Genomic DNA, 25,082 nt, shown 5'->3' with positions numbered 1-25,082 from the left:
GTCTCTGTGCTGCTCTAGTCTAGTGCACGTCTCTCGCCGTGTGTGCGTTTTTTACGTCATGCTTGCACATAGTGTGCACAGAGACGATGACCAATGATTCGAGAAGTGCCATAGGCTCATGGAATCCTTTACCCCTCGATCACCTTGGCCGTCAACTCTGCACACAGGGAGTCTGGGAGTAAACAAAACGGCGCACACGACGAGTGACATGCATTGCACAAGAGCAGCTGACAGCGTTGACGACAGAGTCCTATGTGAAAATATAGGTCCCTGGCTGGCTGGCTGGCTGGGTCCGTCTGAGCACAAAAATAGCGTTTGGTTGGTTTTCACCACCAAGTGTCACATATTAACTGTGTATATGATGATTTGGGGTGTGACAGTACAGTAGAGTAGAGGGACCCCCGAGGATCACCACACAGTAACTCTGTCATTTATCGACCGTTTCCGGCCCGCCACCCTGGGCGCGTTCCTGTGGGTCAGTTCACACAGGTGTGATTTTGTATTAACATTGGGGCCTGTGCAGTCGATGCACATTTGTGCTCTCCTGTCAACTTATTGAAAAATTAAAACAGTCAAATCGATCGGCTACGACACGTCGACTCACCAAATATGAGTCGTTTAACATCCCTAATTTAAACCATTATTCGTGTCCCATCATATAAAGTCATTATCCAGGTCACATCAAAGTCCTTATTGTATTCCTTAATTCCAGACCAGTGTGTGGAGTCCAGTCTGCAGGTGAAGATCAGTCCTCCATCCACCACTGTTTCTATTACACAGGAATCTGAAGACCACCTTAAACAGGAACCTGAAGACCACCTTAAACAGGAACCTGAAGACCACCTTAAACAGGAATTTGTAGACCACATAGATCTCAGTAAGTTTCCATCTCTTTACAGTTTACTATTTAGGCATTTAGCAGACGCTCTTCATCCAGAGCAATTTACAGTAAGCAAGGTAAGCACATTCATCACATGAATCATCACAGCTGGGGGCAAACTCGTAAGAAATCACCATAATTTGGCTCTTGGTGACTAGTTTTTGAATGTTGGCGTAGTGTTAGGTATGGGTATAAGGCTTTCAAAAAGCTGTGCAAACTCGTTGGTTGCGCCCCCTAGTGGGCTGTTTGCACAGACTCAAATATTAGATACGTATAGCTATGGTTGTAAACCAAAATAATTGATAAAATAGATTTTCAATGGATTCTGTTACTATTGGGTGTGTTAAATAACATACTAAAATCTTAGGAAAAACGAACAACCAGAAAGGCATCGTATTCAAGATGGCGTCCACGGTTGCTAAAATGAGCTAAAATGCCTATAAACAGCGATTTAATATGTAAAAAATAATGCTGGGCCGTTATCGGCGTTAACGTGCTGCGTTAACGCGAGACTCTTATCGCGCGATAAAAAAAATATCGCTGTTAATCTATTCTCAAAGTTGGGTCTGGGAGCTGGGTCTCTGTAACTGTGAGTGTAGCCTTAGCCTACTTCAAATGGAACCAAAGGACCACTTTCTAAAAATAAACTACAAATCTGTACAAATGGACTAGACTACCCCGTGCTGACCTCCGCGGGGACCCCCCTTATCCGCGGACCCCCACACAGACTCCCGCAGTTGGTTGGCGCGGACCCCCGCAGTTGGTTGGCGCGGACCCCCGCGGAGGTCGGCGCCGACCCCCGCGGAGGTCGGCGCGGGGGTCCGCGATAGTCTGCGTGGGGGTCCGCGCCTCCGCGGTAGTCTGTGTGGTCTGTGCGGTAGCATCAGATGCCATCATCCATGCATCACAACCAAAACAAACTCTAGGTCCGGACTAGCTTTTGACGGTTGCCACATTTCGTGACTGAGAGAGAAACAAGCAACCAGGTCAATGAAAATGTTAACAAGTCAGAAAATCCTAAAAAGTCAGAAAATAAGTTTAAAATTAGCAAATATAGTGCTGCCTGTCAAACATCATTGTCCAATGTTGTTTTAGAGCAGAGGTTCTCAAACATTTTCATCTCAGAGACCACCAATATTTTAAAGAAACTTTACAGATAAACAAGTCCAAAGTAGCTTATAATGACTAGACTTGGCAACACTGTGAACAGTTCCACAAACTCACAATATGAAATATAAGGTATTAATAGGCTAGTTGTATTGTTAATATCCATAATTAGGGCACCTTCATGGTCTAATGGGCCACCTGGCCTGAGAACCGCATTCTCAAGGACTTACTTCTGGATATTGTAGCGCACACATATTTTGAATGACTTTGGCAGACTTCAAATGAGGCATTTTAATCGTGATTAATCGCGATTAACTCCAGGATTGCAGTGCGATTAATCGCGATTAAAAAAATTAATCTATGCCCACCACTAGTACTAAAAAATCATAACAATTATGCAATTAGTAACTACTTTTTGAATTTTGGCATGGTGTTAGGTATGGGCCAAGAGGAGAATTAGCAAGAGAGACCACTTTGCTTTACTTCCTGTATCTGCGTGAGGTGGGCGGTAACATTATTAGGAGACAGGAAGAATGTTGGAGTCTATTCATTTCCAATGGGAGAGTGAACGTGAACACAGCTTCTGAACCATTCCTTAACTCCATGGTCACTGAACTAAATACTGGACCAAATCATCACAAGGCACACAATATTTACAAGATATTCATAGTAAAATGGCTTCTTTTAGCGAGACAAATCAGGAGAAAATCGACTTTGTTAATGACATTTCTTTATCCCAGCAACAAACTCTCGCGAGATTTGAGATGAGTCCGGAAGCCTCTCTCTGTCCATCTGCAATTTCACAGACAACACATAGGGGGCTCTGACCCCATATTTAAGATGATAATAATGTGAATATTATAATGTGAAATGAATGGACATATTTAAAACGATTAGAAATTATCCTTATGTGCCCAAATTAGAGCTGGCATACTTGGTCTGCATATTGAGACAGGCAGATATGTAGGCACGGTTGAGGAGGATAGATTATGTAGTCTGTGTGATCTAAAGGATTTTTTTATTGTCCATTCTACAACTCTATTAGGGAGAGACGTTTTAATGAGATAGATCCAAATCATGAATTGATATGGTTGGAGGACTTCGAGAAACTAAAACGACTATTTCAAAAGTACACCTTGTCAGTTGTTTTCAATGTACTTTGTTAAATGACTTGTCAGTGTTGTTGTCTTCTTCTTCTATCAGGTTTCATGGCGGTCGGCAAACCTAAATGGTGCATTACCGCCACCTACTAGGCTGAGTGTGGAAACAGTGTTGTTGTCAGGGGGGGAGGGTGGAGGTCGGGGAGAAGCAAACCACGCCTACTATATTTAGGAGACCATTTGTAGGCTTTGTGTACCATTTCGCCTCCAGTGGCTCCAATGAAGTTGGCCCATCTTCATACATAAACCATCTTTGGTATGGGCATAAGGTTTTCAAAAACCATCGCAAACTAATTTGGCTCGCCCCCTAGTGGTCGGTTTGCAATGAAACCACTATTACATATGTCAGTATATGGTTGGAACCCCAAATCATTGATATAAGAGATTTTTCAATGGATTCTGTTACCATTGAGTGTGCTAAATAACATACTCATTTTTTACGGAAAACGAACAGCTTGAAAGGCATCGTTTTCAAGATGGCGTCCACGATGGCTGCCGGGAGCTTAAAATGCCTGTTTCATTCCAAAGTTGCAAACCGACCACTAGGGGGCAAGCCAAATTAGTTTACGATGGTTTTTGAAAACATGACCATACCTAACAGCATGCCAAAATTCAAAGACCAGTTACCAAGTGCATAATTGTTATGATTTTTTACATTAATCACAGTTTATACATTATATAGGCATTTTAGCTCCCAGCAGCGTCACGTAAAAAATCATAACAATTATGCACTTGGTAACTGCTTTTTGAATTTTTGCATGCTGTTAGGTATGGTCATAAGGTTTTCAAAAAACATTGCAAACAAATTTTGCTCGCCCCCTAGTGGTCGGTTTGCAATAAAACCATAGGCATTTTAAGCTCCCAGCAGCTCCATCGTGGACGCCATCGTGCAAACGGTGCCTTTCTAGATGTTTGTTTTTCGTAAGAATTTAGTATGTTATTTAGCACACCCACTAGTAACATAATCCATTGAAAAATCGCTTCTATTAATTATTTGGCGTTTCAACCATATACTGACATATCTAATAGTGGTTTCATTGCAAACCGACCACTAGGGGGCGAGCCAAATTAGTTTGCGAGGTTTTTTGAAAACATTATGCCCATACCTAACACCATGCCGAAATTCAAAAAGTAGTTACCAATTGCATAATTGTCATGATTTTTTACATATTAAATCCCAGTTTATAGGCATTTTAGCTCATTTTAGCCACCGTGGACGCCATCTTGAATACGATGCCTTTCTGGTTGTTCATTTTTCCTAAAATTTTAGTATATTATTTAGCACACCCAATAGTAACAGAATCCATTGAAAAATCTATTTGATCAATTATTTTGGTTTACAACCATAGCTATACGTATCTAATATTTGAGTCTGTGCAAACAGCCCACTAGGGGGCGCACCCAACGTGTTTGCACAGCTTTTTGAAAACCTTATACCCATACCTAACACCACGCTAAAATTCAAAAACTAGTCACCAAAAGCCAAATCTTTACAAGTGCGCCCCCAGCTATAGAGACTCAGTGTCTCAGTGATCTAGGATCATACTGTAGAGTGTAGATAAACCAAGAACCTTCAGTCTAAAGTACTATAATATCACACAATAAATAATCTGTACATTGAAACTAGACAAACTGTAGGATGCCAGGTCAACAAATGAACCCAGCATCTGTCTAAATGCTATCTAAGTTACATTTTATCCTCTGCATAAGACTGCCTGGTTGAAAAGACTAGTGCTACGGCTAAACTGGAGTCTGAAGGGGTAAGTCTAAGGATTATGGCAGAAATGTGTATTTTATTCTGATCTCTTGTGGAGCTATCATCAGGGGTGAAAGTGTGCCTGTACTAAGGATGTGAAGATGAACTGGTCATTGGTTTTAACATTAACAATGTGATTTGCATCGATGCATAGACTCCTGGGTCAATCTGAATGTACCATGAATCGGACTAGATCAATCTGAATGTACCATGAATCGGACTAGATCAATCTGAATGTACCATGAATCGGACTAGGGTTCAGTTAAAACATCAGTAATCTGGTCTATCAGTGTATCCATGAAAAAATAAAATCAAACCTTTACCTTTTCTCATTGTGTCTTTTCCCTAGACTCCCTGCACCTCCCTGTGTTTTCCCTAGACGTCCTGCACCTCCCTGTGTGTAAAGAGGAGGTTTCCTCTGAAGAGAGTCTGGTCCAGGAGGAACCAGAGCCTCCACACATTAAAGATGAGCAGGAGGAGCTAGTTCAAAGACCAGAAGAGGTTGATAGGCCAATGCTGACATTACTAGCAGTGAAAAGTGAACATGATGATGATTGTGAGAACAGAGACAGAGAGCCTGTAGCCAGCACCTCAACTGAACACATGAAAACACAAGGTGGTGTAGAGGACTGTGGAACATCACAACCAGCTGGTGATGACCAGCTCCTCTCTTCACACTGTTCTGAATCTGACATCACTGAAGACAGTGATGAGTGGCAGGCCAGTGAATCTGACATCACTGAAGACTGTGATGAGTGGCAGCCCAGTGAATCTGACATCACTGAAGACTGTGATGAGTGGCAGCCCAGTGTAGAGAGAGACAGAGATTGTCTTTGAGCAACAAGATGTCCCGGGACCTGAAACCATCGATAGAAACTCACTCCATGCAGAGTAGCACAGGGAAGAAAGGTTTTAGTTGTGCAGTGTGTTACAAAATGTTTAATCATGAGGGAAGTCTAAAAAGACACATGATGACTCATACAGGAAAAAAGCCCTTCTCTTGTTCAGTGCATAGCAAAGGATTTAGGTACTTGTCACATCTAAAAGGACACATGACGACCCATACAGGGGACAAACCATTTACTTGTTCAGTTTGTAGAAAGGTTTTTAGTCAAAAGGGTCATCTAAAAGAACACATGACAACTCATACGGGAGAAAAGCCAGTTACTTGTACAGTTTGTAGCAAAGGCTTTCATGACGGTGGTAATCTAAAAAAACACATGAGAACTCATAACGGAGAAAAGCCCTTCACTTGTAATGTTTGTAGCAAAGCCTTTGCTGAGTTGAGTAATTTAAAAAAACACCTGAGAACTCATACCGGAGAAAAGCCCTTCACTTGTAAAGTTTGTAGCAAAGCCTTTTGCTGTTTTGAGTGTTCTAAAAAAATCACATGAGGACTCATACCAGAGAAAAGCCCTACACTTGTAAAGTTTGTAGCAAAGCCTTTGGTTTTGTTAGTGCTCTAAAAAGACACATGAGGACTCATATAGCAAGGGGAAATATTTAGCTGAACCAGAGGGCATGGCCATCAGTATAATCCCCCTGTATCCACCTGTTTCCAGTGTCCTATGAGCCCTTGTGTGAAAGTTGTGCATAACTTCCTGATGATTATTTTGGTTTTGTTTTGTTTTAACCTTAGCTATCCGGATGGGGTAAACAGTGCTAGGTATTCAGGCCATTCACCACAAATAAAGAGGTTTACATTTATTGAAATCCGATTGCATGTGTTGTTACATACATCAGTTACATACATCATTGGCCGTTGCAATTCATTGGAGCGACCTGTATTAGACAAGGCGGAAGTCAAGCGGAAGTGCAGAAGGTACACCAAAGAAATTTAATATAAAAGATAGGCAATCCCAGTTGGAGCCACTATAGGCAAAATGGCAAGGCAAATCCTACAAATGGTCTTCTAAGTAGGTGTGGTTTGCTTGTCCCCCAACATATTTGTTGTACAGCCTACTGCAGCACAATGTTTTGGCATTGTGACAAACTTGTCTTTATATGGAAAAGCATTTATTTTTTCACAGGTGGTGTGTATAACCTGATTGTGAATGTGAAATAAATAACAGATTGCAAAATGTCATGATTCCCAAATCAGCCCCCATCAACCAAGACTGTTACGGAAAATTATTAAGCATTGGAACACACATTTTATGTCCAAATTCATGTCACGTTATTATATATAGAATCTCATCTTAAATATGGGGCCAGAACCCTGTATGTGTAGTCCGTCAGACTGCAGATGGACAGAGAAACACTTCAGATATTTTCCCAACTCTCGTGAGACTGTGTTGCTGGGACAGAGAAGGGTCCATAACAGATGATTTTCTCCTGATTTGTCTCTGCCAAAGCCATTTTAGTATGAAAACCGTGGCAATATTGTGTCCCTTGTGATGATTGGGCCCAGTATTTAGTTCAGTAACCATGGAGCTAAGGAATGGTTCAGAAGCTGTGTTCACGTCCATTCTCTCCTTTTTGGAAATGAATGGACTCCAACCTGCTTCCCGTCTCCTAAAAAGGTGTGCCCACGTCACGCAGATACAGGAAGTAAACCGGAGATCTTGCTATTTCCGTTTTGGGGCACGCTGCCACTCAAGTGACTAAGACCCGCCCCCACCTTCCTCTGATTGGCCTATCGAACGTCCGGTCTGTGGCGCACGTAGAAGCTTCTGTGACTTCGTTCCCTGTAAGATGGTGCTTGAGCAACAGTCGCCCCAGAGCGGCGTCTACCTTTCTATGTCTATGGAGATACAGAGTGACACCCAAGAGCCGAAGGAGGCGACTACCTTTCTATGTCTATGGAGATACAGACGCCCCAGTGCCGAAGGAGGCGTCTACCTTTCTATGTCTATGGAGATACAGACGCCCCAGAGCCGAAGGAGGCGTCTACCTTTCTATGTCTATGGAGATACAGACGCCCCAGAGCCGAAGGAGGCGTCTACCTTTCTGTGTCTATGGAGATACAGACGCCCCAGAGCCGAAGAAGGCGTCTACCTTTCTATGTCTGTGGACATACAGGCTGCCCAGAGCCGAAGGAGGCGTCTACCTTTCTATGTCTATGAACCTGACACGTCATTCTTCACACCAGTGCACGCGCGCCATCTGCGTTAACTTGTAGCGTGGGGAGTGGACCTTCTTATACGTGTTGTATTTGGGTGGGCACATACGTTGACATACTAACAGTCCGACACGCATTAGTCCATGGCTCTCAACATGCATTGCTGTTTATCCATTTAGGATAAAATTCCTTCTAATTACTAAAGGTTTTCGAAAAAACCTGTGTTTCTATGTCAGTGGTTCTCAACCTTTTTCATATCAAGGACCCCCAGAATTATCTTTATTTGGCCGTGGGCCCAATATGTTTTTCTTGGGACCCCTCCAGAACCATTTAATGATTTGCGCTACATTTTCACGATTTTTCAAAAATAGCAGATCTACAAGCTTGTAGCGCGGCAATCGGTGCTGCGCTACGAGTTTGTAGATCTGCAATTTTTCAATGGCTAAAGTATAACATAATGCTTAAAACACTAAAAGGGGTTCCCGTCCTGAATGGGTTAAGACACATCACATGCGTGGCCCGTTAAACCTCACCCATGGCTTCCCTGTGAGGTTAGGGTTAGGTTGGGGTTTGAGGTAGGATGTTGGACTAATGCCTGTCGGACTGTTAGTACGTCGGACCAAACACATGCACCCGGATTTGGGATGACGTCAATGGCAGTGAATGTGTTCATGTGGACACAACAAACCTCTGGCTTGTCGTGCGTCGTCCATTTGGAGTGTTTCTAACCTGTTGTACCAGCTGTACCTTTAAATATATTCAGTCAATCATTTTTTGCAATCACGGCAGATTTAGCTAGGAGATCATTTCCACCAGTATAATCCCCAAACCAAAGTGACACCAGCTTTGAGTGTCACTATGAATAACACTGGTGTAGAAGACTACATAATAACAGCTATTCAAAGAATTGAACATAACCTGAATCATGTTAACTGATTTATTTAGTGTGGCTGCAGTTGGCAAACAGACTATATTTCAGACTAGTCAATAGAGTGTAGCAGAGAATTTCCCATACATTTTTCCATAGATGTTTTGTCATTCTGAAAGGGGCTGGGACTCACTCTATAGCCTGTTCGTGGATATGAGAAAGTGTATGTGCACATGGGACGGAATTCAGCGCTATCCCCTCGTATGTCCAGACATAGTGTCAAACATTGAAGGCAAAAGTGTGTAAACACAAACATTGAAGACAAAGGCTGTGATTGACCGGAATGACATTTGTGATTATTTGACTGGTTGAGCACGGAATGTGATGTATTCATGATAAACGTGTCCCTCACTTCACACAGGTGTGATTTTTATTTTCTTTCTTTTCAAAATCTTTTTATTCAGGTTTTTCGACAGTAGCCCAGGGGCAAGTATTAGACAGATATATAAAATATAAAAATAAAACTCAATCCCCTATCCCACCCTCCCCCCACCCACAATCCCAAGGATAGTCGGAACAGTCTGGAGGAAATAAAATAGATATATATATATACACACATACACAAAATACATGCATACATTACAAAAAATAAAAATATAATAAAATAAAAAAGCAGATTTTTCATAGAGCAGATTTTGCTTCTGTTGTGGTTTGGCGTTGGCCGAGGCATAGGCACGGCACACTATGCAGTTTGTGTGTTGTGGTAGAATGTCATAAATGGGCCCCAGGTCTTGTAAAACTTTTTCTCAGAGCCGGCAATTGAAAACCTTAACATCTCCAACTCGAGACAGGACATTATATCACGAAGCCACTGACGGAGCACGGGCGGGGCAGCATCCTTCCATTTGAGCAGAATGGCACGCCTAGCGAGCAATAAGGCAAAGTCGACCATACGACACTCTATTCGTGTTAGAGGAAGGTCATCCCTTCCAGCAGTGCCAAGGAGAGCCACTAAGGGATCTGGGTCTAGATTTTGATGTAGAATGTTGGATAGAGTATTGAACACATTCCCCCAAAATGGTTGTAATTTAGGACACATCCAATACTGATGGATCAAAGTTGCATCACCGCTCTTGCACTTGTCACAGGTAGGAGTTACGTCAGGATAGATACTAGCCAGTCTAGCCTTAGACATATGAGCTCTATGGACTATTTTAAACTGCACTAAGCAATGTCGTGCACAAAGAGAAGACTTATGTATAGAAGAAAAAATAGAATCCCAAACTTCATCAGACAGTGTGAGGCCCAGATCATGTTCCCAGTCAGCCTTTATCTTATCTAAGGGCGCTGGCCTCGAATTTGAAATGATATCATATAATATTGAAATGGCGCCCTTAATCGTCGGGTCAAAAGACAGAAATTCATCAATAGGGTTAGCATTAGGCTTATTAGGGAAGTCAGGTAGTATAGAGCTCACATAATGTCGGGCCTGCAAAAATCTGTAGAAGTGTGGTCTAGGTAGACTATATTTCTTTGAAATTTGATCAAAGGATGCAAAGCTCCCCTCTATAAACAGGTCTTTAAACCATTTGATGCCCTTTCCATGCCAACTCTGAAAGGTCATGTCTTGCGTTGATGGAACAAAAAGGTGGTTGGAAGCAACAGGACTGACCAGGGAGAGGTCTCTATAATTATAAGTTTTCCTGAACTGGGCCCACACTCTCAGCGTATGACGCACCACCGGGTTAGTTATTGAATCAGGCAGGGGGCGGCCAAGCGGTGTACCAAGAATAGCTGGAAGTGATAAATGATTTTTATTTTCTAGATAGTCTGTAGGCTATGCTAGTGGTGTCACGGTCCATTATTGTTGGAGTGGTCAGAATGAAATTTGGACTTAGACTGTTTTCCGTCTGTGGTACTCACTGATGAGATTTAGCCTTGCAGACCCAAACCTTAATTGTGTTAGAATATTTTGTTGTGGTTAAATATGATTTTGTCCACAATCCCATACTGTATTGATGTTGGTACCATTAGGAGAGATAACAGTCCATTTGGTTTCATTTTACACTCTCAGCGTCTCAAGTGGGGTCCATTTGGTTACCAACTCTCCATCATTATGTTTAACTGGGATCCAGCTGGAACCAACCTCAAGGACCACTGGTTGAAAACCACTGGGCTATGCCATATCAACATTGTATTTAATTATGACGCCACATCAAACTAAAATATTTCCAACAGATTTTGACTGTCCATTAGGCCTAAAAATCCACCTTTCAGCAGGCCAAAGGGAGAGGAAATGATCGCTTTCCTTCCCTTTTTCCCAACCTGTCTTTTTTTTTTGTGATGATTTGAATTTTGTCATGATTATGAATTGAATTCCCAGGAGGACCTGCATGGAAATAAGACGCCAAGGACTCTTTTTTCCTGTGATATCCTCTTAGACTGTACTGTTTACATTTCTAGCTGCTGTAGTAAATTGAGTGTTGATAATAGGTGGATATATATACCAGGCAGAATATATAAAAAGAGGCAGTCCAGGCAATGTCCTTTCTTTCCAATTTAGAGTTTATTACAGGACATCAATAAGCATTCCAAATCATGACTAACCAGGAAGATGTTCTCTGAGAAGCAAAGTACGGAGGAAAATGAGGTGCTTATATACGGGGTGTCTATTCACATGCACTAAATGCATGTGACCATGTGTGTGTGTGTGTGTGTGTGTGTGTGTGTGTGTGTGTGTGTGTGCGTGTGTGTGTGTGTGTGTGTGTGTGTGTGTGTGTGTGTGTGTGTGTGACCATTACCAATACGTAACCAAGGCTGTAACTAAGGAAGGTCTCAAGATAATAGAATATATTATGATGGTAGTCACCTCCATTGATAAACTTTCCAACATAGCATGGGAACCCTATGACCTATTTGACCCCAGGCCGGCAGAACTGTGGGTGCACCTCAGTATTAGAAATCCAGCCTATATGTTTTCTTCAATAGCATGTACCATAAGCATTACCTTGGGTGCAGCCATACTTAACCTTATACTTATACTTGTACTTAACATTATGCTGTGGGTGTAATACATTTGTGTGCAGTAAGAATGTATATTTGTGCCATGGTATAAAGACATGTTGCCTATACATCACATCAGAGCAGGCCTATTTGTCTCAACAAAGGGAAGGAGAAAAGGGGTAACACATAGCCTTGCTCAGGCTGAGTTCTACAGGATATAGACTACATAATATTAAGTGTATTATGTGTATATGGGTTATCAATATACTACACTGCCTAATAAGTATTCAATGAATCAATCAATGAATCAATTTACATCACAACCTTCATTTTAATTATTTTTCTTTTGAAATATTTTTTCTTTCATGTCAGGCCGTTGTAATGACCGTAGACTCAACTCGCTGTACTCAGACAGACAGACAGACAGACAGACAGACAGACAGACAGACAGACAGACAGACACAGTCACAGTCACAATTCAGAGTTTAAATTATTTTATAATTATGTACACAGTGTAATTTGTATACAGATATGAGGAGACTTCATTTAATTAACTATTTTATTTTAAAATAACTAATCTTTCTCTCACACTTGTGGCAGTGATAACCCAATGATTTGTATAGGCCTATTTGTTAATGTTTGGTTGATTTGGTTGTTGTAGTTTCTGCCTTGTTCTCTAAATGTTTTATTTTCCGTTCTTTGTTGTTGTTAAGGTGTACATACATTGTATTGTGTCTAGGACCTCCTCGAAAAAGACATAAGGGGTTATTATTCCTATAAATAATTACAATCATCAATCACCATCCTTGTATTCAGTAACAATTACACACCTCCTCCACCAGGTGGCGACAGGCAGCAGGGCCAGCATCCTTTGCTGCGCATGCTCGTGACACGTTGACACGGAAGTAAAAGTGTGTTTTATTTTCAGCCGTAACGGCGGAAATCGCGGAATCGGCGAGGCGGAAAGTTGTGGAACCTTTTTGCTTGGGATTCTCGTCGTAAGAAAAGAGACATTTTACACATTATTAGTATATTACAGTAGTAACCGAGAGCTTTACACATATTAGTATATTACAGTTGGTGAAAATGTCTCCTAAAGGAGGTAAAAGGAGTCAAATGGAGTCTGTACGGCTGAAGATAAATGAACACATGACGTCGGTGGGAGAGGAGATAGTGTGTGTTTTGGACAAACAGCGTGGTGTTGATGTTTGTAGTGTGACGCTTAATGTCAGAGTGTTTGTGTTGGAGCGCCTCAGCGCGGTGGGAGAGTTTGTGTACAACCTCTTCCAGACAGAGATGGAGACACAGAACAAACTGCTGGACGTGATGCTACAGCCACACATCAGACTACACAGAGCAGGTTAGTAAACATGGTTACATGTTTGTGTGTGTGTGTGTGTGTGTGTGTGTGTGTGTGTGTGTGTGTGTGTGTGTGTGTGTGTGTGTGTGTGTGTGTGTGTGTGTGTGTGTGTGTAGACAATTCTCATGAGTTTTGCAGCTGTTTTAAATCACCTAATTAGTTCTAATCTAACAAGAGTAAGGTCAGCTACATTATGACATCAGAGAGTGTTTTAGTTGACGACAATGCAACAGACTGCGTGCAGATTGTTTTGTAGTAGTATTTTATTTTGGTGATGAAACAACATTGCATGGATTCATACTTTTTTATGAGGGGCGCTAGCCCCTCCTATGCCCAGGTTTCTGGGTTTGTGTGAACACAAACATTGGCTTGTGATTGGCTGATCACCCCATAGCGATGATTTGATTGGCTGAGCAAAGTACACATACATATAGCTTGTATGTCAGGTTTTTTCAGGGCGCGTTATCCCCTCCTATGTCCGGCTTTGTGTGTCTTTGTGTACCCCATAGCGGTGATTTGATCGGCTGAGCATTCCATAGCGCTGGTGATTTGATTGGCTGAGCACCCCATAGCGATGATTTGATTGGCTGAGTACCTCATAGCTATTCAACCGTTATCAGGACGTTGGAATATGGCTAATCTGGCCATACTGGCATACTAGACATTGTGGTGTTTGGCTGTGTTCACCTGGACTGCACGCATGCAGGGTGGTGCAGACACAGTCTGGTCAAGGACTCCCCCTGAACTTGTCATTTCCAACTCTATTGTTGGGGCATGGAAACTAGGGGCTACTAATATTTACTATTTTCTGCCTATTGGGATGTAACTCGGACGGCGCTGAGTCGGGTCTGGTGGCCGTCGCAATACCCCATAGTTTCATTTCCGGATTTCCCAGTATGTTGATTATCACATACTGGGGGCATTTCTTTTTTTTTAAATGTTTTATTTATTTATTTTATTTTACTTTATGTTTGTATGGAGGGACAGACAGTAGGCTGACAGGAAATGGGGAGAGAGATGGGGGGAAGACATGCAGTAAAGGCTGTCGGGATCGGGAGTCGAACCCGCGGCACACTGCCAGACTGAATTACCAGCCAAGGTGCCTGGACCATTGAGCCATGGCCCAGGCCACTGGGGGCATTTCTAAGGTGCTGATCACGAAAATTATCTTGATTATCGGGTGATAACATCCGAAGCGGGTGGATGATAAGTCCGCTCCTCACTTCACGTGTGTGTGTGTGTGTGTGTGTGTGTGTGTGTGTGTGTGTGTGTGTGTGTGTGTGTGTGTGTGTGTGTGTGTGTGTGTGTGTGTGTGTGTGTGTGTGTGTGTGTGTGTGTGTGTGTGTGTGTGTGTGTGTGCTGCTCTAGTCTAAGCCAAATTCCAATACCCAAAATCTCGGTCACTCCCACTCGGTCACTCAGGGTCATTCCAGCTTGACCCGGAAATGGTTAACGTTCCAATTGTTAATGTGCTCCATAGGGTTGGGTGACGATACGAATCTATCGTCAATCGTGATTTTACGAGTCCAATCGCTTATCGTTTTTATTAGGCAATTTTTTTATTTTGCAAGATAATATTAATCTACAGCGAAATAATGTAAACTTGTGTGAGCAAAATGTGAATCAATTTGGGCTAGCAAAGTCGTAAAAGCGGCCGGGTGGAAAGTGGAAACCCCCTCCTCTCGTTATAATGGTATGCTCCCAGAGTCCCAGGCTGCAACATCGGGGAACGGGGGAAGTTTAAGTCATGCAGCACTGAGCGCTCCGCTGTCCCCTCGCCTGACTCACACTCTGGCTGAGTAAAGGCTGGAGCCTGGGTCCGAGGGAGGCTAATGTACTGTAGCCTATGTTGTTTACGCTCCGGAGTCCGGACCCATGCAGTTTAATAATATACAGTCACACCAGAATGCACACTGCTGTCTCGTATCTCATCACAACCCAATGCACGACCCGTGAAGTCGGGGGGAAAAATAATAAAAGAGAGAAAAGAAAAAGACGAAGTGACACATTGTTAGCAATAAGCTATGCTAACGGACTGGTGGTGGTGTTAGCTATTAGCTTGTTGCTGCTGCTGATTCAACGCACTGATTGAACTTCATTTCATGTCCGCCTGTAACGTGCAAGCTCTCAACACGTTGCAAACGGCTCTGCAGAGACAGGCACATCTGCGGGTTCTCAACGCGTCGGTCAGCGGCGCGTTGAGAGCTGGTGGATCTGTCTTTTTTTCGATGGACTTTTTTGTTTTGGACTAGAACCGGCGGACCCCTGTACTGTAGACGCGCAGATGCATGCGTGCAGATGCAATGCGTGCAGATGCAATGCGTTGTTTATTGACAGTGTTGTTCAAGTTACTTTTAAAAAGTAAAGAGGTATAGTTATAGTTACTTATCTAAAAAAGTTACTTTTTTTAGATAAGTTACTTTACTTTACTTTACTTTATGAAAGTAACTTTTAAAGTTACTTTACTTTACTTTAAAAAATAATAATATAAAAAACGATTTAAAAGAAGGTTTTCTTTTAAATGGTCGCACAGTAAGAGAAAATACAACTCCCTCCTAACATTATGAAATGTAGTGGAACAATAAAACATGTTCAGACAGAGATTTTGAGTTTGGTTTTTGGCCGATATATCCGATCACCGATTAGTGTGTGTGTGTGTGTGTGTGTGTGTGTGTGTAATTGTCCAGAACCGCCCCAAAAAGGCCTCTGCCCGGGCTCTTGACCGGGCAAATGCCCAGCATCGATATATGGAGCTGGCCTGTTCTGACCTCACAGCACTCCATATTTGGGCATGCCTGACACAGAAGACAGAACTCCACAAGCTGGCTGCATATACTCCCTATTTGGGCATGCCTTACAAAGAACTCCATATATGGGCATAAAAGGGAGACAGACATAATATCTGGGTGGGGCATTAATTTCCAACTTGCATCATTCCAAGTAGAACAGTGCCCAATGGGCTGTAGAGGCTCTATGGGCACCGTTCTAGTTTATCAAAATTGGTGATCTACAAGCCCACAGCACATTGCAGCATGACATGTTGAGAGCTTGTAGATCTGCTGCCCAAACTCTCCAAAGCCATGTGACCTTGTTGTTTTTACTCCACCACTGAAATTTGCCACTTTCAAGATCACTGGCCACTTTTTTAATGCATGTAGAATTTGTTTTTACCATTCATTTTATAGCAATAAAAGACAATATGTCTCAAAACACTGGCCAACAGTAAAATTATTGGCAACTAAATTAATATGAACTAGAAATTAAGACTGACAATGCTACTGATTGGTTCATTCCTCACTGGCTTGCAGTTAGTTATTGCATATAGCCAAAATGCAATAATCATATTAGGCTGGTCAAGATGGGGGGAAAAAGGTTGTCCTTCAGTTGGCTGGCGCACACACACACACACACGCACACACACACACACACACACACACACACACACACACACACACACACACACACACACACACACACACACACACACACACACAGACACACACACACACACGACAGGCAATCAATAGACAACTTGTTACAGCTGTTGTTTGCAACGTTAGCAGGCAGCAGCTAGCTTGGCTAACGTAGTTCTACCACTGCTCTCTGTGACTGTCCCTCTCACGTGTGGATTTTATTTTGGTTAATTGAAGATGAAAACAGCAAAGCTTTTTATGGTTACAAGGTTAGTAGCCTATAATCCTTCCTCCTCCCTCAGTGCAGTGGCCCTCTTTCTGACTCCGTGTGTGAGTGAGAGAGGAAGGGTTTGTGTGTGTGTTTACATCATAGAGTATGGTTTACATATGGCTCTGCCACAGCCATACACGAGTAAGACCCGCCCTACTCTGTCAGACTGTCTCCGATTGGCTTACCCTGAAATCTGGCCCTACGTTAGCCAATCAATGACCTCTTCTGCGACATGCTTTGTTCATGTGGGCTCAGAGGCTAGTATGAGAGCACAAACGAAACTGTCAACACTACACAGTACAACACAGAGAGCGGCGCGCTCTCTCAGCAGCAGTCAGCACAGAGCCTGTATGGCGCTGTATGGGGAAACTTTTCACTTGGATCATACGTTGACATAATAACGCTATAACGCGGGTAACGCTCGGACAATAACTATAAGGCCGTTATGGAATAGGGAAATGTAAAGCCTCCGTTACAAGTTACTGCAAAAAGTAGCGCCGTTAGGTAACGTAACGTGATGTAAGGGCGTTAGTTACAACACTGTTTATTGATGATTAAGCCTACAACAATTTATTTATATTACATGTTAAATGTTGCTTTTTTCCTTTTCTTTTAAAAAGGAGCATACATAAATGTATATGCCTACCATTCGTCTACCAACTTCAATTATGTAGCCTATACATGCATATTACATTTGGGGTAGCCTATTAAAAAAATATAAAGTTATCCAGGTCACATCAAAGTCTTTGTTGTTAAAGTCCTTATTGTATTCCTTCATTCCAGACCAGTGTGTGGAGTCCAGTCTGCAGGTGAAGATCAGTCCTCCAGCCACCACAGTTTCTATTAAACAGGAACCTGAAGACCACCTTAAACAGGAACCTGAAGACCACATAGATCTCAGTAAGTTTAAAGCACTTGACTTTTGACTATTTAGGCATTTAGCAGACACTCTTTATCCAGAGCAATTTAAGTAAGAACATTCATCAAATGTATAGAGACAGTGTAGTGTCTCAGTAGCCTCGGTACCCAGGCTTTCATTTTCGTCGGCGCAAAAAATGAAAGCCTGGGGGAAAGCATTGGCCGCTCTGGTCTAGAAGTGGGAATCAAGCCTTCAGGGTGGGCGTCGCTCCAATTGATGTGACATAGTGCTGCACTGGGGGGAGAGGAGGGGCCGGGGCTGACGGACAGGCCACCCAGAACCAATCAGGGCGTGTGCAAATCTCAGCCACGACCCGCCCCTCTAGAGCCAAAACCCATTAGCTCAGGCTAGCGTCTCAGTGATCTAGGATCATACTGTAGGTAAACCATGAACCTAACATCAGTCTAAACATTATAATATCACACAATAAATAATCTGTACTTTGAAACTAGACAAACTGTAGGATGCCAGGTCAACAAATTAACCTAGCATCTGTCTAAATAACATGCTATCTAAAGTACATTTTAACCTCTGCATAAGACTACCTGGTCGTCAAGACTAGGCATGTGCTACGGCTAAGATGGAGTCTGAAGGGGTGAGTCTAGGGCCTCTTTTAGACGGTGACCATCTCCAGATAAAACGGCAAAGTCCCGTTGCGTTCTCATTTTTTATTGACCCTTTACACGAGAACACACACTTGATGAACGCTATAATGTCGCTAGGTGGCGGTAACGGGCTGCCAAATAGACCAGTCACCCACGTACAAGAAGAAGAACCAGGTAGCCCCCCCTTCACGCAACCCTATCAGGGGTTTGAATGATGCTTCCAGACCACGATGGGGTTGTGGCCGTCGCTCGCTGCCTGCTTTCTACTAACACATTGAGGTGACATATACATTAGTCTACATAAACGCTGCTGCCACCTAACCTATCACAAGGCATTTCATGTACATCATGGTTTTACATTCACCATCGCTGATGAGCGGCGCTGGTTAGGAGGGAGGCTTGTTCATTGTAGGAACTAATAAACATATGCGTTGTGAGCCAAGATGTCACAAGTTTTGCGGATCCACCGTTTTGCCTGTTTATATGGAGATCATAGGAAACGGCGTTCTCAAAGATTTCCACTCTGGGAGGTGGTTTCACTTTGTTGCGTTTTCACCTCCTGAAAACGCCGTTCTCGTCTAAAGGGACACCAGCAAATGATACTTTATTTTACCGTTTCCTATGAATATCGTTAAATAAATAAATGTGTATTTCATTCTGATCTCTTGTGGTGCTATCATCAGGGGTGAAAGTGTGTTGGTACTAAGGATGTGAAGAGGAACCGGTGAATTGGTAATCGGTTTTAAAATTAACAATGTGATTTGCATCGATGCATAGACTCCTGGATCAATCTGAATGTACCATGAATCGGACTAGATCAATCTGAATGTACCATGAATCGGACTAGGGTTCAGTTAAAACTAATCTAAGTTAAAAGTAATCTGGTCCATCAATGTTTCCATCATTCATTATGGAATTTAGAGCGCAATAAAAACATTTGAGCTTTTTTAACCGATGTGAATACTTTATTTGCCATTGTTGAGAACTGCACCTGAGCACTACTGTGTGCACTAGCTTTTCATGTACCAGAGGAAACACTGCGTGAAACAAATAAAATCAAACCTTTACCGTTTCTCATTGTATCTTTTCCCTAGACTCCCTGCACCTCCCTGTGTTCTCCTTAGACTCCCTGCACCTCCATGTGTGTAAAGAGGAGGTTTCTTCTGAAGAGGAGAGGATCTCCAGTCTGGTCCAGGAGGAACCAGAGCCTCCACCCATTAAAGATGAGCAGCAGGAGCTACTTCAAAGACCAGAAGAGGTCGATAGGCCAATGCTGACATTACTAGCAGTGAAAAGTGAAGATGATGATGGTGAGAACAGAGACACAGAGCCTGTAGCCAGCACCTCAACTGAACACATGAAAACACAAGCTGATGTAGAGGACTGTGGACCATCACAACCAGCTGGTGATGAGCAGCTCCTCTCGTCATACTGTTCTGAATCTGACATCACTGAAGACTGTGATGAGTGGCAGCCCAGTGTAGATCAGTCACCTTTAAACACACTGAAGTCACACAAGACACAACGTGTGGAAGGACAGAGATTGTCTTTGAGCAACAAGATGTCCCGGGACCTGAAACCATCGAAAGAAACTCACTCCATGCAGAGTCATACAGGGAAGACGAGTTTTAGTTGTGCAGTGTGTTGCAAAATGTTTAATCATGAGGGAAGTCTAAAAGGACACATGACGACCCATACAGGAGAAAAGCCAGTTACTTGTACAGTTTGTAGCAAAGGCTTTCATGACAACAGTGATCTAAAAAGACACATGGTGACTCATACCGGAGAAAAGCCCTTCACTTGTAAAGTTTGTAACAAAGCCTTTGCTGAGTTGAGTGCTCTAAAAAAACACATGAGAACACATACCGGAGAAAAGCCCTTCACTTGTAAAGTTTGTAACAAAGCCTTTGCTGAGTTGAGTGCTCTAAAAAAACACATGAGAACTCATACCGGAGAAAAGCCCTTCACTTGTAAAGTTTGTAACAAAACCTTTGGTGTGTTGTGGAATTTAAAAAAACACATGGAGACTCATACTGGAGAAAAGCCCTTCACTTGTAAAGTTTGTAGCAAAGCCTTTGGTGAGTTGAGTAATCTAAAAAGACACATGAGAACTCATACCGGAGAAAAGCCCTTCACTTGTAATGTTTGTCGCAAAGCCTTTGCTGTGTTGAGTAGTTTAAAAAAACACAAGAGGACTCATACCGGAGAAAAGCCTTTCACTTGTAAAGTTTGTAACAAAGCCTTTTGTCAGTTGAGTAATCTAAAAACACACATGAGGACTCATACAGGAGAAAAGCCCTTCACTTGTAATGTTTGTCGCAAAGCCTTTGCTGTGTTGAGTAGTTTAAAAGATCACAAGAGGACTCATACCGGAGAAAAGCCCTTCACTTGTAATGTTTGTAGCAAAGCCTTTTGTCAGTTGAGTAATCTAAAAACACACATGAGGACTCATACAGGAGTAAAGCCCTTCACTTGTAAAGTTTGTAGGAAAGGCTTTGGTGACAGTAGTACTCTAAGAAATCACATGAGGACTCATACAGCATTTGGAAATATTTAGCTGAACCAGAGGGCATGGCCATCAGTATAATCCCCCTGTATCCACCTGTTTCCAGTGTCCTATGAGGCCTATGCGAAAGTTGTGCATAACTTCCTGATGAATTTTTTGGTTTTGTTTTGTTTTAACCTAAGCTATCCTGATGGGGTAAACAGTGCTAGGTATTCAGGCCATTCACCACAAATAAAGATGTTTATATTTATTGAAATCCGAGTGCATGTGTTGTGTTTGCTCTGGATCGTCTGCCTTGCATTTGGAGTGCTGCTGGATCACTGAATGAAACCCTGCCCAGTGGAGTGAACACAGGGTGTATCTGTCCTCCCATTGGCTAGTGCCTATCACTGCCGGGTCATAGTTCACCAATGCTGAACCCTAACATAGATAAACATAGATAAAAAGCTAAATACCTCATTGGCCATTGCAATTCATTGGAGCGACCTGTATCACAGACAAGGCGGAAGTCAAGCGGGAGTGCAGAAGGTACACCATTGGAAATGAACAGACTCCAACCTGCTTCCTGTCTCCTAAAAAGGTGTGTGCCCACGTTACGCAGATGCGACAAGTAATCCGGAGATCGCGAGTCTTGCTATTTCCGTCTTGGGGCACGCTGCCACTGAAGTGACCCGCCCCCATCTTCCTCTGATTGGCAGTGAGGTTACTCCGCGAGGTTACTCCGTCGTGGGAAATAAATAAATAATACAAGTACGAGAATGACAGCTTGGCACGCGCAACAGTAACTTTTATTTTTGTAGAAGAGGCAAACTAATATTGTTTATTCCGTTGGCCTGTTGTTTTGTATACATGTGTAAACTTAAAAAAAAATTGTACTGTAACTAAAAGGGTCTCTTCCCTTGATCTTAATCTTTTTTAGTGTAACAGTATTAGTTTACTATAATTAGATTAATACACTATAATCAACCCTAACACTTTAATTTAGAACACAGCCAAATCAAATCATAGTACATACGTGTTCAATCAATTATTCAATCAAAGCAAACGGCACAAACAATATTAGTTTGCCAGTTGCTTCTTCTACAAAAATTTAAGTTACAATACAATTAAGTTACTGTCGTGTGTTTGTCATTCTCTTGTACTTATTTCCCAGCACGGAGTACCCTTGCATCTCGGAGGACAGGCAAGACGGGCAGTGTTGGTAGGCCAATCAGAGGCAGGTGGGGCGTTACCATGTCTATGCTCTGACGTAGAATAGATATATGCCCCAGAGCCGAAGGAGGCGTCTACCTTTCTATGTCTATGGAGATACAGACGCCCCAGAGTCAAAGGAGGCGTATACCTTTCTATGTCTATGGAGATACAGACGCCCCAGAGCCGAAGGAGGTGTCTACCATTCTTTGTCTATGAACCTGACGCGCCACGCGTCATCTGTGTTAACTTGTAGCGCGTGGAGTGGACCTTCTTATAAGTGCTGTATTTGGGTGGGCGCATACGTTGTTCAGACATACTAACAGTCTGACAGGCATTAGTCCATGGCTCCCGACATGCATTGCTGTTTATCCATTTAGGAGGCCGACTGAGGCCTATTATTTAGTGGCAGCGGTGGCCCAACGGATTGCGGAGCGGGCTTGATACCGGAAGGTCGCCAGTTCGAATCAGCGGTCCGACATGTTAAAATTACCACCGCTGAAGTGCCCTTGAACAAGGCATTGAACCACTACGATGAAATGTAGTAATCATTTCATTTCATTCTAAAAAAAAATCTAAAGGTTTTCTGAAAAACCTGTGTTTCTATGTGAGTGGTTCTCAACCTTTTTCATGTCCAGGACCCCCAGATTTTTTCGTATTTGGCCGTGGGCCCCCATCTGAAAATGTTTTTCTTGGGACCCCTCCAGAAGCATTTAAAGATTTGCGCTACATTTTCACGATTTTTCAAAAGAGCCTGTAGATCTGCTATTTTTCAATAGCTAAAGTATAACATAATGCTTAAAACACTAAAAGGGGTTCCCGTCCTGAATGGGTTAAGACACATGCATGGCCGGTTAAAACTCACCCTTGGCTTCCCTGTGAGGTTAGGGTTGGCGTAGGATGTTGGACTAACACCTGTCGGACTTTTAGTACGTCAGACCAAACACATGCACACGGATTTGGGATGACGTCTGCAGGCATGTCAATGGCAGTGAATGTGGACACAACAGTGTGTCGTCCATTTGCCGTGTTCCTAACTTGTTGTAACGGCTGTACCTTTAAAGATATTCAGTCGCTCTGGATTAAGTCCCATTCACCAAATGCCTAAATTGTAATTTGTAAAATTATCAATCAATCTTTGCAATCACGGCAGATTAAGCTAGGAGATCATTTCCATCAGTATATTCCCCAAACCATTTGGGTTATGTGGACTCTGATATTGTCCTAGAAATTATTAGATGTAAACATTTAATAACATCCCAGGCAGAGCTCCTGCGGACAGAGAGCGAAGAGGCCGAGGACTACAATCCAGAGCATGCCGAGCACACTGTAGCCTTGATCTTGCTCAAAACAGACAACACCAGCCAAGCAGCGAGTGAAGGCAGCCAGGGCTAACTACGCCGACAAGTACTGGTAGCAGGCTGCAGCAAACAATAATAACCTAAAACATGAACCTGGGTTGGAAAAAGAAAAGAAAGAAAGAAAAAAGAAGTTGGCCTTTTTAAGTGAGGTGTCTTATTCAAGAGGGAAAAATTACCCCAGGCCTTAATAATAATAATAATAATAATAATGGATAAGCCATCGCGGACCACCCGAGGCATGATTCTTTTTTTAACAGCAACAAACAATGTGACCGGAATCGGACAAATAAAGCTTGTTTTGATTAGAATCGGAATCTTGGATTAGAATCCGGGATAAAAGGGTGTTAATGGAAGTCAGTAGGCTACTCGGTTCAGAGTCCACATGAGCCCAAATAGTTTGGGCATTACGGATGGAAATGATCTCCTAGCTAAATCCACCGTGTTTGCAAAGATTGATTGACTGAATAGCTTTAAAGGTACAGCCATTACGAACAGGTTAGAAACACTCCAAATGGACGACACACGACAAGACAGAGGCCTGTTGTGTCCACGTTAACGTGCCTGGACGTCATCCCAAATCCAACACTTAATAATTTTCATTGGTTCAAATGCGCATATATATGAAGATCACAACGTGTCGTGATGCAATGTGTTGTGAGCTTGTAGATCTGCTATATTGAAGGACCCCTGTGGGTACCCAGACCCCACTTTGAATAGCACTAGTGTACAAGACGACATAACAGCTATTCAAAGAATTGAACATAACCTCAATCATGTTAACTGTTTTAGTTAGTGTGGTTGCAGTTGGCAACCAGACTATTATTTCAGACTAGTCAATAGTGTCGCAGTCCCGCCCCCGACGAGGGCACCAGAAGATAATTTCCCATACATTTTTCCATATATGTTTCGTCATTCTGAAAGGGGATGGGACTTCGACACTCTATACCTGTTCGTGGATATGAGAAAGTGCATGTGCACATGGGACCAGCCAGCACAGAATGACACACCATAGCCAATCACAGTGCAGAATGACACACCATAGCCAATCACAGTGCAGAATGCCGTCCACACATTTTGAGGACACAATCTCTAGAAGTAGTAGTTAAAACACATTGACTGCCACAGGAAAACATAACAAGCATTGCTTCATTGCCGCAGTTTCAACTAACTTTGACGAATCGCCACGTCGTAATTGTACCTCCATGTCATGATAATCCCCCTGAAATTAGTTCCATCGATTTCTGCGTACGTTCTCCCAACGCGTCATCCTTGTCACTCTGTCCAAGGAAAACCCTGCAAGTCTTAAGTTATCAAAAGACGGCGAATTAAACATATAAAACAAAAGGAGAGTGTAAGTGTCCATGACACTTGGTATTTTAACTTCAACTACTAATCTAGTTTGAAGTGAATTTGTTTATGTAACCCATGTGGATTATAGGGCTACTAAGAATAATCCTATTTATGTAGTTTAGGTGTAGTTGCATTCCGTTTCCACTAGGGGGCATTATACCCTGTCCCTGCAGTGGTAGTTTAGTAGAGGAAGCTACATCCTGGTACTTCCAGTCTAGTAGAGGAAGCTACATCCTGGTACTTCCAGAACATTCCACTCGTTTTCTTGGAA

The 25,082-nt window shown here is 42.6% G+C and overlaps 1 protein-coding gene across 1 annotated transcript; it reads left to right on the top strand.

The window, feature by feature from the left end:
- The first annotated feature begins 12,746 nt into the window (after positions 1–12,746).
- LOC306941462 (uncharacterized protein) lies at positions 12,747–21,026 on the top strand. The gene is made up of 3 exons (XM_079526951.1): positions 12,747–13,195; positions 17,663–17,779; positions 19,498–21,026. Exons 1-3 carry the CDS (start codon positions 12,922–12,924, stop codon positions 20,958–20,960), a joined length of 1,854 nt encoding a protein of 617 aa, XP_079383077.1. The 5' UTR covers positions 12,747–12,921; the 3' UTR covers positions 20,961–21,026.
- Positions 21,027–25,082: the final 4,056 nt, after the last annotated feature.

Source organism: Electrona antarctica (assembly GCF_951216825.1).
Source record: "Electrona antarctica genome assembly, chromosome: 2".
Taxonomy (NCBI): Eukaryota; Metazoa; Chordata; class Actinopteri; order Myctophiformes; family Myctophidae; genus Electrona; species Electrona antarctica.
This window is presented reverse-complemented; position numbering and strand designations above follow the sequence as displayed.

Excerpts from the sequence above, each read along its gene's own strand:
- LOC306941462 (XM_079526951.1), top strand. The coding sequence starts at position 12,922 with ATGTCTCCTAAAGGAGGTAAAAGGAGTCAAATGGAGTCTGTACGGCTG. Across the intron at positions 13,196-17,662 it reads CATCAGACTACACAGAGCAG|ACCAGTGTGTGGAGTCCAGT; the intron begins GTTAGTAAACAT and ends CCTTCATTCCAG. Across the intron at positions 17,780-19,497 it reads TGAAGACCACATAGATCTCA|ACTCCCTGCACCTCCCTGTG; the intron begins GTAAGTTTAAAG and ends TCTTTTCCCTAG.